General features: G+C 39.9%; 1 protein-coding gene across 4 annotated transcripts in view; it reads left to right on the forward strand.

The window, feature by feature from the left end:
- Positions 1-15,850, forward strand: part of LRCH1 (leucine rich repeats and calponin homology domain containing 1) — a 198,064-nt gene extending 182,214 nt beyond the window's left edge. For 2 of the 4 annotated variants that reach the window (XM_031001295.3, XM_031001293.3), the window contains one exon: positions 4,444-13,325. In XM_031001295.3, the coding sequence (XP_030857155.3) occupies positions 4,444-4,650 (207 nt within the window). In that variant the 3' untranslated portion in view covers positions 4,651-13,325. The other 2 variants (XM_031001296.3, XM_031001294.3) reach the window with 1 other exon arrangement.
- The last annotated feature ends 508 nt before the right edge of the window (positions 15,851-16,358 follow it).

Consider the following 16,358-nt stretch of genomic DNA (forward strand, 5'->3'; position numbering starts at 1 on the left):
GTATACTACCTAAATTCACTGAATAAATAGTAAAGGTTAGTGGGTGAGACTATCCCTCCATGACATTTAAAAAATTTTGTTATGATTTTTTAAGACGGGGTCTCACTGTGTTACTCAAGCTGGTCTTGAACTCCTAGGCTCAAGACACCCTCCTGCCTTTGCCTCCGAAAATGTTGGGATTGCGGACATGAGCCACTGTGCCCAACCCTTGGTGGTATTTTAAGCCCACTTTTTACAGTAGTGTAGAAGACAGTAGTTCTGTTGTGGCTGATTCATAAATGCAGCATTTTCACATTGGCTACATTCAGAATTATAAGCAGCATTAGGTACCATCCCACATCCCTTTGTGCTGTTGATGCTTAGTGGTCAGACTTTGTAGCTGTCTTCGACCTCTAGTGCAAGCATCAACTTGGTCTTGAAGACAGGCCTTAGTGGGCTTCCAAATTCTTTGGGATATATTTTCTGCGTCACCTAAGAATCTGACTCCAATTAGGCCTTGACCCCATGAGGCTTTTAATGGACACATTGGGGCTTCCTTTGACTTTTCTGAGTGATTTTGGAGATTCCTGACCTCTAACCTCTATGTAGCAGATTGGCTACATGTTCCTGGTTGGTACAGTTCATGGTTGACTATTGGAGGTTTTCAAATGGATCCAAATTTAGGGATATTTTAGGGCTCTTATTAGTATTCTCTCAGGTTGAGAGAAATCTAATTTATGAAGCATCAAAAAATTAGGAAATAGATATTTATTTGGTTCACCAGGGAGATTTTTCTACTTAATTTTAAATAGGTAACTTTGATCTCAAACTTCTGTAAGGCATGAGATCCTTAGTTTAACAGACTTGCCTTCTTTAGATGAGGGGAGTTAGAATAGAAATGTACTCTGTTGTCTAAATGTTCAGTCCATCTTCCTTACTGTTTCCAGAGAAAAGATAGAGAAGAAGATTAAAGGCAGCAACTCAGCTGACAGTGGTAGCCTCCTTTCAGCTTAGGGCTCCTTCCTGCCTATCTGGGCAGCACAGAGTGCTGGAGGAAGGAGAAAGTTTTCATTCCACATGCAAAAGGGCAGGTCACTTGGCATCCTTGAGCTTCTGCATCAGCCAAAGGGAGTTACAAATAAAACCCTAAAGTACATTCAGATGCTAATGATGATTGTGTCAATGTAAGTGGAATTATGGCTGAGTTTTCCTTCTTTTGTAATTTTCATATTCGCATTTTTTTGTGTTAAAGGTTTTATATATGAAAGTCATAATAGCGTTCCCACTTTACACCTCTTGTGAGGGTTTAGGAAATTACACATACCACTGATTGAAGTTTTTGTTTTTGAAAGACAATCTATAAATTGAAGCTACTATTTTTTTGTTTTAATCTTAAGAATAAGAGAAATGGGTCCCTTATCTTCTCTGAGCCTTATACCTCTTTTTCTTCCCCAAGTCAATGACTTTAGTGTTAATTTAAATCATAACTAACACTTTGTGGAAGGATGAGATTCTTATTACAAGATTTATTTTAATTTTCCATTTATATTGTTTAATTCTAAGGGTGAAAGGTTCATTGTTTTACTAACATCAATTTTAAAATTCATAATTTATTGAAAACAGCCAATGTATCTCTTTTCTAGCTATAAAGAATGCAACTAATTTCCAAGCTATTCCTAGCTTTCTCTAAGTCCATAAAATTGGCAATTAGTTGTCATATATTTGGAGAAGACTGGAAATCCTTCCCCACCTCTCTCCTCTCCCTGCCAAATTATACCTCATCGCTGAATTATGGCTTTAAATATTGCAGAATGACCATGAACATTCTTATATTATGATATTTTAGATTAAAAAATATTTTGTAAGCATATTGACTTTTTATATTAAGATTATATTTAAGTAAAGTAAATATATTCCAAAGTTTTAAATAAAACTTCTGCCTAGATATGTTTAGCTCTTAGAATTTAGACTGTAGTACACCCTGAACTGCCGGATCTGTCTACTTTTCTCTTTGTATCCATAGTATTTGGGGAACCTGGTCCAGTGGTAATCTCGGTCACGCACTCTGGTTGTGTGCAACCTAAGTGAATTTCTTAACCTCTGGTGATTGTGATTTTTGTTCACTATAATGGGCATTAGCATCCGCACTTGCCTCTGGGGACTCTTAGTGAATTAACTGTGTTTTACAAATGCCTTGCAGTGATTACAAATGCTTTGTAAATACATGGTGAAATTTTGCCTCTTTAAATTTCCTTACTTTTTAGCATTTTCCAATTTTAATTTTCATAAAGAAATAAAGTATAATCTCTACGTCCCTCTCAGTAAGGCTAAATTTTGGAAAGCACAAAGGGCAGAACCTCCCAGGTCAGAAATTAGGAATTTTAGCCCTGGTTTGCTTCATGGCCCCATTTCAAGGGCTGAAATGACTGTTGGCTATGTGACATAGGGTTCAATCAGAGAGCAGTTCTCAGATGGCCACAGCAGCTCACACTCCACATGATCATCATGGTGCTTCACATTTTTGCCTACTAGACAGTCTTAGATCCATTCCTTTTTCTTTAGAGATTGTGATTTAATTTAAATTAACCACTATAGGCTGTGACTCTAGGTCTCACCCACTTTAATTAAGCCCAGAGTCTGTGGCATCGTGAAATTGTTTCCTGGATGAGAAGAATGGTCTGTGTTGCCTGCCCCCGTGAGGAGTGTACTACTGAAAACTGCCAAGTTGATCTGACTCTAGTTCTCTGATGGTGCTGCCAGAGAGCAGACCAGACATGTTCCTTAGGGTTCTGCGAAATGTATTGAAATACTTGCTGAAGATAGAATCATCTGCTTTTAACATGAAAATACTAGTTTTGTGAAAATCACATTTCAGTTTGCATATCAGCCTTCTGTCTTATGACTGCTTTGCTCGGATTTCCCTGGTCAAGCACAACATTGCAATAGAAAATTCTTATTGCAATAGAAAACTTTTCTTAGATGTTTCCTCATCTATTAATCCATGAGCAGCATCAGTTTCCCAGTGAAATCCAATTTATGTGTAGCTGTTTTAATTCTTGGGAGAACTCTAACAGTGGTAGCTTGATTTCTCCAGATCCACTGAGAAAAGAGACAACATGTGAATACATATAACATGATTTATTCATCTTAAAAATATTTTGTTAAGAGTATCTCTAACTTCATTAATAAAATAAAATTAGAATGTTCTTAATCTTATTCAACCAACCTAATTTTGTAGTATTCCTACTTAACTGAGGGTATCGAGCTAACTTCAGAGGACACAAGTGAGGCAAAACTTCTAACTTAGAAACATCTTTCAGTCACTCCATGATGTGCAGCTGCTTAGCAGTGAGGCCAAAATAAAGGACAAAATTGTAGCAAAGTATGTAAAATATACATAACATATATCTTAAATGCCTCACCTAATTTGTAAATAAAACTGCATTTATGAAATAGATCACACGTATTTTCAATCTTTGTTTAATTTGGAAACAAAACCACAGCTTTTATTTCTTGCTAATATATCAATTATAATTCCTGTTAATTTTAAACTGTGGTCATTTCCGGTTCAGGAATTCAGCGTATGAGACAATTGTTTGCTTTCTGACAGCAACAGGCTGCTGAAAGTCAACGCAGAAAACTGAGCCTGTTAGTTTGCAGTTAGCTGAGAAATAGGTGTTCTGCTTCCTTACATGGTGACTGTTGAGTAGATAAAACACAGAGGTCTACTCCCCCTGCCCCAATATACCTGTTTAGTAGTGAAGCAATTTACATAGTAACTCCATGTGGGGGTGTACTTTTACTCTCTACTCTCACTACACGTCCAAGAAGCCTCCCCTAGACTTTTGGTTAATGTGTTGTTGCAAAAATATGAAATGTAATGTACTTTCTGACACATGTAGGGACATACTTAGAACTAGCATTGCCCAGAGTTTATCAAGCGTAAAATGAAAAAAAAAATTAAATGTGTGTGTTAACTTTCAGAGAGAACTACTTTATATCCAAGTCTACATAGACCAGGGTAAAAAATGCACTAAGAGAATGGAGAGTAGGGGTAGGGATTCCATTTTAAACTTTATAGTTTTTCATTTAGTAAGGTTAAGTTGAAATGTCCCAAGTGAAAATCTCTTATTTTTATGCCACTGATGAGCACATGATACCTTGAATATTAAAACTGTGTGAAAGGCAGAATGATGTGTAAATTGCAGAACATGCCATTCCTCCACGGCGAGATTGTGAGTGAAGGATTTCTTTGACCCATTGGCACAAAATAGGTATTCTATTCTACTATTATGATGGATTAAAAAACCTTTGATGATGAAAGGGTCTTACCTGCTTGAAATAAGGGGTTACTCCTGCCATTTGCTAGTAACCAAAAATGTGTGCTTCTTTCTAGCTGTTCCTCCGTGTATTTTTAATTGTATGCACTGTCTCTTTCTGTTCTAATGGCTGCCCTCGGAATAGGCTGACCTCTGCTCTCCGTGTGACATCCTGCAGTTGGATTTTCGTCACATTCGAAAGACTGTTGACACTCTGCTGGCACTCGGGGAGAAAGCCCCACCACCAACTTCTGCCCTCCGCTCCAGGGACCTTATAGGCTTCTGTCTTGTCCATATTCTCTTTATAGTGCTGGTCTATATCACTTACCACTGGAATGCTCTGTCCGCATAACGTCTGCACGTGCATCCAAACGCTGTGCTCTGTCGCCCTCAACCTTTGCAGGGTCCTTCCTACCTTTGAGCCTTTGCCTTGCAAACTTCCATCCCTGTCATGTCTTCAGTTATCTCTCGAGTTTTGAAGCTGAACAGTAGCAAATCAGATTTTCCAGAAGCACAAACTTTGTAGAATACAGTTTAGTATAATTCCTCTCACTTACTGAAATACAACGACGACGACTGCAAAGGGTATGCACACCGCATGCTTCCTCATCCACATAGTGCCAGCAGCAGTGCCACGTAGTTCCTCCTCTCCCTGCCGGTGAGCTGCTGCCCTGGGCAGAGGGGAGGAGAATTCCAGGACAAGAGTGTCAAGGACAGGGATTTAGCATATGGAAGTCTTTCCTTTGGGTCAGTATTGAACTAGAATTCTAATTCAGGACTGGGCAATTGAGCTGTATAGGGGCCACCTTGCAGGGAGGACAGAAAACTAACATTTTGGCCCAACTTGATCTATACAAAACTTTAATAATACCACTATTGACCAAGTTGGACGTGTACATGTACACATACTGCCTTGATGGCCATTCGATTGGATTCCTCCCAAATTTCCTAAAAAGGGAGCCGCGAAGGGCACTGGGCAGTGTGGCCACCAACTTCCACCCCGGCAAGCCCCTCTGTCCTATGCAGAAGGGCGCTCCAGGGAAGGAAGTGTCGTTGCTGTTAGAGCCTCACGTGGAGGAGTCACTTAAACACCAGTTTTTTACTGCTTAATTCCTTGTTAGGTCTTCTCTTGAGGCTCTTAGAAAAGCGTTTTCCAGAGAGATTTCTATTTTTGAACAATGGAACGGATCACTGCTTTTTTGCCACATCACATAGTAACTGCCGGTCCAGAATGTGACGGATTCGACTCTATTCATTTTCAAATAAAGCCATGAGCCATGGAACATTCTTGGTCCTGGTGTTTGGGTTATGATGGCAGGAGTCAAGAAGAAGATTACTTTCATTTTAGAAGAATGTAGTTTCTCTAATTATTTGAAATGTTCATTTAGCCTTTGATTTTCACTGATATTAACTAGCAAACTGCTTTATTTTTAAGTCAGCTCAAAGGATTATATAGTAACTATATCTGCATTTGGAGCAATGTGATCAGTTTGCATTTAAAAGGAAAAAAAAGAATTTTATCTTAGCCAGAATGTCCCTGGATTCAGGGGTGTCTTTGTATAATATGAGAGGGCCTTGTTCCAAGGTCAAGGCAGCCTCCTTGTTTTACATGCTGTTTGCCAAATCCTGTTTCTTAGCTTGGGGAGATGATGGACTTAGCTTCCTCAAGATAGATTTCTAGTTTATTAAGATGCAAACAGCTCTCATAGATGGCTACTAAGAAGAAAATCTTATTTTTCTGAACATTTTCATGAATCCAGGGGACTTGAAAATATGGAAGACCCACATAGTTAGAAGAATATATTTATAAAGATTCCTTGCTGCTAAGTCAGATCAGATTTGCTAACAGGAAGCATTCTTTACATGACAGTATCTTGAGTTATGTGAGTTTTTTTTCCTCCTGACTTTGTGTTGATTGGTGAAATGCAGGGTATGTGGAAGTTATCTAATTAATCTCAGCTGTATATGAATAACCCACAGATGTACTGAATTACTTTTGGTGCTATCTTGTACTCTTCAATCTGTAACACAATAAAATCCCTTTGTACGATGTCTAATGAGCACCCTGAGCCACAAATTGCTTAATAAACACATTTTGGGTGATTATTCCAAGTTTTTATCAGCCCATTGATACATGTATTCATGAGCTCTCAGCATTCCCATCCAGCTCTGCAGTGCATCGAGGCTTCTCTTTAATGGTCACCACTGTGGTGGTTTTTCCCTTCTTTCTGGGGAGAAAATGGGAAAAAAAAAGAAAACTTACTGAGTTGCCACCTTAAAATAATATCAATAAAAACTGAGTAGGACACTCATGTAAGAGTAGATTTAATTTTCAGTGTTGATATAGTTCAATTAAAACATGTTAAAGACAAATTAAAAGACGTTTATATTTTAATTCTGGCATCCAAAGTATTCTTTGGACGCACTTTGATTTTTTTTGTGTCATTAATTTGTCTGTACTCTACTGCGCTGCACTTCTTGGGATTTATTGGATGATGTTTTTTCATTAGTAGTATGGTAACTAGCAGAACACAATTAATTTAGTCCTTTAGGCAAAAATTTGAATGAACTGTTCTGTCCATTGCCAAGCCATTAATTTCTAATCAGAATATTAAGCTTCTCTGTGGTTTTTCTCCAAGGTACCCGTGCACCAGCCCATATGCTAACTGGATGCCTGCGGATGCCTGCCCTTGCAGCTTGACTGGGGATACCTGGCTGACCTCCTTAGAGTCTCAGAAGTAGTCAGGGATGTCACTGAGTGGTTTATTGTGCTGACCAAATCTCCTCCTCACAAGAAAGACTGTTTTTTTCAGTACGCCCTTCCAATGTTAGATAAAAGGAGCCAAGTATCCATTTACATTTTATTTTGAAATAGCCATTTGTATTCTCTTTCTCCAGTTTCTCCAACTGGTGGCAACTCTCCACTCAGTGTCAGGAATTCCAAAATTTGTGACACCTAATTTCTAATCATCTTTCCTATTTATGGATTTCTGGTTTGTTATTTTTAGGGAGAGACACTTATGAAATGGGGCTGGTGGAAAGGGGCCCCGCAGAACTACAATGTATGATAATCGAGTATAAATTTCATCAGTGAGAGTAGATAAATAAAGGCACTTGATATCCTGCTGCTATTTGTTTGTAAGAAATTAAAACTAGTGCGTGGTGAGCTGGGTTATCTCTCGAAAACTCATGTAGATGCCTGATTGAGTCATAAGGACAAAGGGTGTTTTGCCTTTGCCTGTGGGGAAAAAGTAGGGATGATATTTTAAAATTTTAAGAAACTGAAAGTTGTTTTGGATTAGGTGAAAAATACTTTAATATGATTTTATTTCAGGAGACTTGATTTTTAAAAATTAGGCTTCGTATTTCAAAATTAGTTCTCAATAAACAATCAATTTGGCATATAGAATGTGCCCTTTTTTTCTTCTTTAAGATGGTCAGAGTCTAGTTTCCTGGCTTTTCACTGTGACTTTGTTCATTTTTGTGTTCATTCCTTCATTCCATAAATATTGAATGAGCAATCTCTGCAAGGCCCTGGGGATAAAAAAGTCACTGGGACACATGGCCTGGTCCTCAAAAAGCTGACAGTCTATAGCAGGAGTCTGCAAGCTTGTTTCGTAAAGGGCCTAAAGGAAACATTTTAGGCTTCTTGGGCCATGCAGATTCTGTTGGGATTACCCAGTTCTGCTTGTGTACCATAAATGCAGCCATAGACGATACATCAAACATAGGTGTGGCTGTGTGCCAATAAAACTTTATTTACAAAAACAGCCTGCGGGCTGGATTAGCCTGCAGGCCATAGTTTGCCACCCTTGATCTAGTAGGTCCTTAGACAAGAGGAATTCAAGTGATAAGGACCTGTGGTGGAACGGGTACAGGATTCTGGAAAAGAGACCTGACCCTGATGGGGAATAGGGGACCATGAACGCATCCTGGGATGGTGGTGTTTCCACTGAGACTTAGTAAACGTGCAGGAATAGCCAGGTGGAGTGGGGAGGGGAGAGGGACTAGGGTTGAAGCATATGTGTGTGTAGAGAATGAAGTGTTCTAGGGAGAGGGTGGACTAGAAGGTAGCATGGTTGCAAAGTAAATAATCCAGGGAGGAGCAACAAGAAATCTCTGTAAGATGTTGAATGGTCTCCATTTCACATTGAAGAAACTGATGCAGGAACTTAAAGCTCTCGTACATTAAAATAATGCACAGATAGTTTTAAAGCTCAAACAATGTAGTGCCAGGACTTTATATATAAGAAGCAGCCTGAACAAAATGAAATATGCTGGTGGGATGATGCCATTTTAGGCTAGTGGCTGGCTTAGAAGTAAGTGTGGGTCTCTTTGGGAGCATAAGAAACTGTAGAAGGAGGAGAGTCAGGCAGTGACGGCTCATCCTGTTCCCAGCAGGTGTTTTCTGCCAGGACAAGATGAGCTGAGTGGCAGAGCTAACCCTGACACTGAGTTGAGGGTTCGCTGGTCCCACCTGACATTGAAATTGATGGGACTAGCCATCAAAAAACTCCAGGGGCCACGGGACCTCTTCCTATATCATGACCGCAGACCTAACATATTTAACCATTAAGTAAGAGATTTATGGGAGGAGGCATAGTATTGTGGAAAGAGCCCTGGCTCTAAGACACATGTGGTTCAAACCCTGGTTCCAGGACTTACCAGCTGTTTAATGTCACAAAGTTACTTGAACTCTCTGTCTATCTTAGTTTTCTCATCTGTGAAATGGAGATATTAATGTCTGTCTTGCAGGGTTATCATAAAGAAATCACCAATACAAAGCTGTAGTGTTGGTGCCAGGCACGTAGGAGGTAGCCCAGAAGTTTTTCAAAGCTAGCATTTAGTCTTTATGGCTTGCCGTCTTTTCCAATGTCGTTTGCTGTGGCTCAGAAGGGTGGATGAGGGGATATGGGTGAACCTAATAGATTCTACCATTGGAGAAGTAACTTGAAGCATGAGTTCTTCAAAGGCGGTCAGAAGCATTATTTTTATGCAGGAGACTACTTCATGACTCCGCTCCATACTTTAAAAAGAAACACAACAAAAAAAGCCCATGGGCAAACTAAGAGTCTACTGTCACGTTCTCAACAAAAATCTCTGGGATCCTATAACAGTGCAACTTAAATTCATTTCAAGTCAATATAAAGGTACAGCTGTCTCTGCTGTAAGTCCATTATGAACAAGGGGCCTGCTGGAAGGGCCACTTTACCTGCCTGATCCTTAGAGGGCCCTTCTCTTCTGAGTCATTCCTCATCCAGCTGTAAACCTACCATGATTCATTCCTAAGTCCAGCTTCTGTGCACACTTCAAGGGTCCCCCCATTCTGTGGGAGATGCAGTGTCCTGACTGGTGTGATGGCAAATGGCCCTGATCCCTTCTTGGGACGCCTCCTGGTTGGAAGCCTCCCCTTGGCCATCCTTCCAACCAGCACCTCTGGTTCCCACCAGAGTCTTCATTCCAATCCTGTGATAGAATAACCAGAATGGCCATGCTTGTATAAGGTTTCTGTTTTCCTGTGCGAGTCTTCTTACATCCCTCCAACCTCAGCAAAGTAATCTGAGGGCACCTCTGGGCTTCCTCAGGGGGTCTGAAAAGAGGCAGGAAGAATTTGAGGGGTACCTTTTTATGTCTTCTGTTTACTCCTCATCACTAGCCATGCAAGCAGGAGGGAGGATCTCGGACTCTGCACCTGGCTTGGAATGTGGAGACCAGGAAGGCGAGAAATGCTGCTTGAAAAAACAAAGGCCTGGGAAAGAGGGTGCCCTTCACCTAACTCAGTCTGTGAAGTGTCCAAATGTCCTGTTGGCAGGAGGCTGAGGCCTCGATACCTTCCCATCCCTGTTTCTGTGGAGCCCCCAGCCTTTCCCTCGCATGCCCTTCAGCTTAGAACCCTGCAGGCCACTGGAGCCACTGCTCATCAGGCCCTAGCGTCAGTCCTTCATTGGAGGACACATGCCACTCTCCTTTCAGGACACAGGATAGGACACCTTGCTCCATATAAGCTGTGTTGTTCACAGAGATTAGGCTCTATGGGAATACTCGTGCTAGAATTCAGGCACATTCTAGACTACACATAACTAAACACTGAGGTTGAAAAGCAAAATGTCTTGCTGCATTGCCTTAGGCAAATCCCTCATTCAAAAATTTCTGTTCACATTCCTTGCCCAGTGTTCTGTTGATTTGTTAGTGTTTTTCCTACTGATTTGTTGAGCTTATGTATCATATAAAATGCTTTGTAATTTTTTTTTTTTGAGATGGGGTATGGCTCTATTGCCCAGGCTAGAGTGCAGTGGCACAATCATAGCTCACTACAGCCTCAAATTCCTGGGCTCAAATGATCCTCCCACCTCAGCCTCCCAAGTAGCTGGGACCACAGGTGCACACCACCATGTCCAGCTAATTTTCTTTAATTTTTTTGGAGAAATGGGGGTCTCACTATGTTGACCAGGTTAGTCTCGAACTCTTGGCCTCAAGTGATCTTCCAGCCTCAGCCTCCCAAAGTGCTTGGATTACAGGCATGAGCCACCACACACATTGTTCCCTTTGTAATTTGATGCAAATACTTTTTTTTAAAGTGTTACTTATCTTCTTATTAATCGGGCTTGTTTTTTTTAACACACGGATGCTTTAAATATTTAGGTAATCAATTGTTTTGCTCTTTTCCTTTGTGACTTTTTCATAATGCTTTTTTAGCTTAGGAAATCCTTTCCCATCCATTTATCAGAAAAAAGTACTAAATATTCACCTTTATGTTATTGGGAGGGGTGTTGTAGATTTTTTTTTTTTAATGTTCAACTCTTTATTTCATTTCAAATTGATTTTAACATATGGTATGAAGTAAAGACTTGTTTTCCCCAAGTAATATCTGGCACCAGGAGCTTAACTGTACTTAACAGCCATTTACAATTTCCTGCAAAGCCAGATGTCGACTTGGGTGCTGTCAGAGCCAATAGAATGAGGAAGACATATCTTTGCCCTTGTAGAACCTGCCTTAACAGTGAAATGCCAGATTCAAGTGATTTCACAAGCCCGTGGCAGATGGTGCCAGGGGAGGCTGGACACTGTCATCAGGCCACAGATATCCCTCACCGTGCCGCAAAAGGAGGCACCATTGTTAACAGCCTGGCTCACAGCTCACAACTCAGACAGAACTCCCCCATCCCTTCTCAGGTTGATACTTGGCTAATAAATTGTCAGGCAGCATGAACTTGCATGCTCACCTGATACGCCATTGACAAGATAATCCTAGTTTGATACACAGCAGTGACATGAAACCACGGTTAAAATTGTTCTTTAAAGAATCGACTGACTTCTGTTGACAGGGGGCCATCTCTTAAGGCCTAGGTTAAAGTCTGAGGTTCTCTGAATTTGCCACAAGGTAGGGAAGGGTGAAAAGCAGATACAGTAAGATGGTGAGAGAGTAAGACCCACTGACATTTGAGACAGTGGAACAAGTTATTGGAGATGTCATGGCATGTCCTTTGAAGGTCTTTTAAGCACAGAGCGCCTGTGTCTCTGGTAATTTTTGGAGAGTTCTGCATTGAGGCAGCAAGAAGATCTGGTTCCTCAAGCAAGTGTCACGTGGAAGGAAGCCCTTCCTTGCAGAGCACACCAATTGGCTTCCTGCTGAACAGTGACTCCATCACCTAGGGCTGGATGCAGATCCCACTTAAACTCTCCTTCACAACAGCACTACTCAGCCTTAAAAAGAAGGAAATCCTGTCATTTGCAACAACATGGATGAACCTAGAGGATATTATGCTAAGTAAAATAAGCCAGGCACTGACGGACAAATACTGCGTGACCTCGCTAATACGTGGAATCTAAAAACGTTGAATTCACAAAAGCAGAGAGTAGAATGGTGGTTACCAGGGGTTGGGTGGGGAGGTGGGGATAGGAAGATATTGGTCAAAGGATACAAAATGGTGACTATAGTTCATCATAAAGTATTTTATACTTGAAAATTGATAAAAGACTCTATTTTAAGTGTTCTTACCAAAAAATAAGTATCTGAGATAATGGATATGTAATTAGCTTGACTTAGCCATTCCACAATGTATACTTTTATCAAAATATCATGTTGGACACCATAAATAAATACAATTTTTTTTTCCTGTCAAAAGAAAAAAGAAAAAGTAAACATTGGGCTGTGGAAAACACACTGTCATCAAGTAGATAAAAGAATATTTGCCGTGGTGTCTTTTTCCAGCCGAGGAGACACACCCTGGAAGAAGATTCTCTTGAATGATATCAGACCAGGGTGAAATAACAAAGGTGGAAATTATTTCATTGTGTTATTCTGTAAACTGGTTTGTGGAGCATGAAAGGTTCTACACATCAAGGAGGGACTTACGCTTACTGTTTTTCTTAAATAGTATGTCCTGGACATTTCCCAAGAGCAAAAATGCAGCATGAGAGAGTAGCAGGACATATGTGTCTTTGACAGTTTTATGAAAGAGTCTTGAAAGGGAGGCTATTGAGGGCTGTAGTTATAATTACCAATTTATAAAGACTGTTCATAAACCATGAAGAGAGGCTGCCAGTCCACCCACTTGCCTGCGTTCCAGAGGTCACAGGAAGTAAAATGAACTCATTGAAGTTCTATTGTCAGTATAACAATGTGTGGTCGGTACAAATGAATATTTGAGTGCCTTTAAAATGTGTCAGGGGCTATTTGCAGTTTTGCTTTATAAGAATAGAAGCTATTATATTCTTGGTGTATGCTCTCTGACTGACTCTGTAGCTCAGTTATTTAGTGTAAAACTTTCTTAAATATTTAGATCTGCAGACTTCATGGTGATTAGGAGCCTTTTTGAAACAACCTGCATGTGTGAAAAATCATTATTTTCTCTGCAAACATAGAAAAGGTCTTTGCAGTAGGTTGAAAGCAAAGGAAGGAGCTTGGCGTAGGTGATCAAACAGGCATACTAGAGTGTTCAACCTAACTTTGATGTCATCAACGATGTAGCAGGATTTTACAATGAGAGTACGATCATCTAAAAATTGATGTTTTATTCTTTTTCCTTTTAGGAAAAGCTGTGTCTCCCCCACCACATCCTTGAAGAAAAAGGCCTGGTCAAAGTGGGCATTACCATTCAAGCATTACTAGACATCACCGTAACGAAGGCTCTGTTCACATGAAACTACCCCTTCTCCATTGGGGGCTCAGACTCTGCTCTCATCCAGGATCCTGAACTCTGCTCCAGGCACCTGTTCAACCCTCTCTCCCACCCACTGCCTGTCACTTCACCGACTCCAGTTACACTGAAACAATTTTCAGTCTAAGGGAGGATTTTCTACCTTTCAGAGCTGACCTCCGACTTTAAGACTTGACAGGTATTTATCTTGAAACCAGAGAGGGAGCTGGAGAAAAAAAAAAACTGAGCAGCACATCAATGCCTTTTCCCACCCTCCTTCATCCTTTCCACACTCACCGACTGCCATTACCAAAACACCAAGCACAACCGTTTTGCAGCAAGACGCATTCGTTTTATTAAAACCAAACTCATTATGTATTTAGTGGGGGGAGGGGGGCACAATCAGGTTTTTCACCAAATTTTTCAAGAGGTTTCTTGAGACCATTGCCTTTTAAAAAACTATTTTCGACATACAAAATATTTATATAAATATTATTTATTAGTGAGTTGTTATTCATCCTTTGGATGCAAACTGTAAATTAGGAAACTATTTTATTACTGCTTTTTTGTGGTTAAACACTTTATTTTAATATTATAAATATTGAGTTATTTTCTATCCTCTTTGGTGTGCGCTAGTTTAGGTCTCAGTAATCATGTTTCTGGTATATATGATTCCAAAAAAAAAAGCGAAAAACAGGTGCTTTTGGGACACAACTTTTCTGGGGAGGCAATATTGACACTTTGGTTTGTGGAACGTTGGTCTTATTTATATTTCTGCATTCCATCCAGTTTCCTACATTCCAGCAGCCCTCTGTCCCCCAATATAATGAACTGACTAAAATCAAGAGAGCACCCCAAAGTTATTTGTAAATAGCTGTGATGGAAAAAAAAAGACATATTAAACTTGAAGCTAAAATGTGAACAATTATTTTTTGGATTCATACTTCTTTTGCTATGCACAAAACATTCACGTTTTAACACAAAGAAATAATAAGTGTTAGCATCATGTGTCTTGAAGTATACTTTTGCACTGTAACTTGGGTTACATTAAAGAGAGCTTAGCACCAAAGGTAGATAATGAAGAAATGGTATAGGAAAGTGGAGATGATAAAAAGTTGATTGTTGAACCAAAAAGGGTTTGAAGGGAAGCTTCGACTGAGTATCAGAAATTACTTAAGGCACATAGGACCTGAATCAGGAAACCAGCACTTCTTACTACTGCCAGTTTTAAAAGAGGAAATGATTCTGAGATGTGCTCATTTTATTTTAATTTGGTGGTTGGTGGTTTTCCAAGTAGTCTGTAAAATCCTGCAAGATTCACAGTCTCTGGTGTGAAACCTCAGAAGTGAGTCATTGTGAGCCTGTGGGCAGCACCACCAAGGCAGGCTAAGGGGAGGGTGCAGTAAGTGGAGTTTGTGAGGCTGAGTGGCTGAGGAGGGAGCAAGTGCAACAAAATAGGGCTAGAGAAGAACCAGCCAAGGAATGGAACCCATGCTGCTCTCAGAGATTCACAGAGGGCTTCACGGAACACGGCAGCCTTCTGCAGGCAGTTCCATGCATGTGCACTCACGCTGCAATCACAGATGTCCCAGTAATTAAACTTTCTAAGTCTTGTGAATGCTGACTGCATTTTCACCTCCTCGAAAAGCCTTTGGAAGTTTTTAGAGCAGCAGCAGCCACAGTTTTTAAGACAAATGTAGAGGGGGACGCAAAAGAAAAGACACCACCAGGAGGAGGATTCAGTGTGCAGTCAGCACAGACCAACATCACCCAAGGCAATGGCTGCCCTCCACTCTTGGGAAGATGGGGGGAGGTTTCTGAAAACGGAAATTTGGATTGGCAGCTAGCAGTTATTTCCTATCAGATGTACTGTGCACTTTAACCTAACTTAAAATGTATTTTAATATTTTTCTGTACTGCACAAATACCTGTTTTGTCAAATAGCATAATGATGTAAAGAAACATTTTGGACAGAGTGTATACAATTTAAGCAACATTCAAAGGTTGACTATGTAAGTAGGAGTTTAGCCTGCTGCACCTTCACGGGCATTCAGAATGCGGGGTCCTGAAATATTTTCTTACGTGTATATATGGTAGCATGAAGCTTTGTAATCATTGTTTTGAGAGATTTTTTTTTTCAAAATTAAAGTATTTCTTTTGATATTAATTTTTATTATTTTCTTGAAGTTGGCTGTGTAATGTAAATGGCTTCAGTCTTCTGTAAAATTGCTTTTTTTTCTTTTAAATGCAGTCCTTCTATGGCTAAGACGTCTTCAAGATCCTTGTACACTGTTTATATGTGCAATAAAATGCATGGCCAGCTGACAGTATCATCAGTGGACATAATGTATATAGTGCAAATATCCTTCCTTTTATTATTTAACAGCCATTAAAACTTTGGATTTGTACAAACCACTTTGTGATTGACTTACCCATCAAAAAGGTTGACTCTGGTCACACACATACACACACACACACACACGTCATAGGGTGTCATTGCTGAAACAGATTGTAGCAATCTTGTATATTTACGTATATGTGCACATAATATGTATATGTTATATGTATGTATGGCTGTGTGTGTATAAAATTTGGAGAAATAATATATAGTAATGCATCATGTGACAACAGGGCTATATCTGAGAAACGTGTCATTAGGTGATTTTGTCATCGTGCAAACATCATGGAGTATATTTACACACTTAGTATAGCCGACCACACACCTAGGCTATGTGGCCTATTGCTCCCAGGACACAAACCTGCACAGCATGATACTATACTGAATAATGTAGGCTGTTGTAACACAATGGTACAATGGTAAGTATTTGTGTATCTAAACATAGTTAAACATTGGAAAGGTACAGTAAAAATATGGTATTATATAATCTTCGGAGACCACTGTTGTATATTTAGTTCATCA

Source organism: Gorilla gorilla, chromosome 14 (genome assembly GCF_029281585.2).
Source record: "Gorilla gorilla gorilla isolate KB3781 chromosome 14, NHGRI_mGorGor1-v2.1_pri, whole genome shotgun sequence".
NCBI classification, from domain to species: domain Eukaryota; kingdom Metazoa; phylum Chordata; class Mammalia; order Primates; family Hominidae; genus Gorilla; species Gorilla gorilla.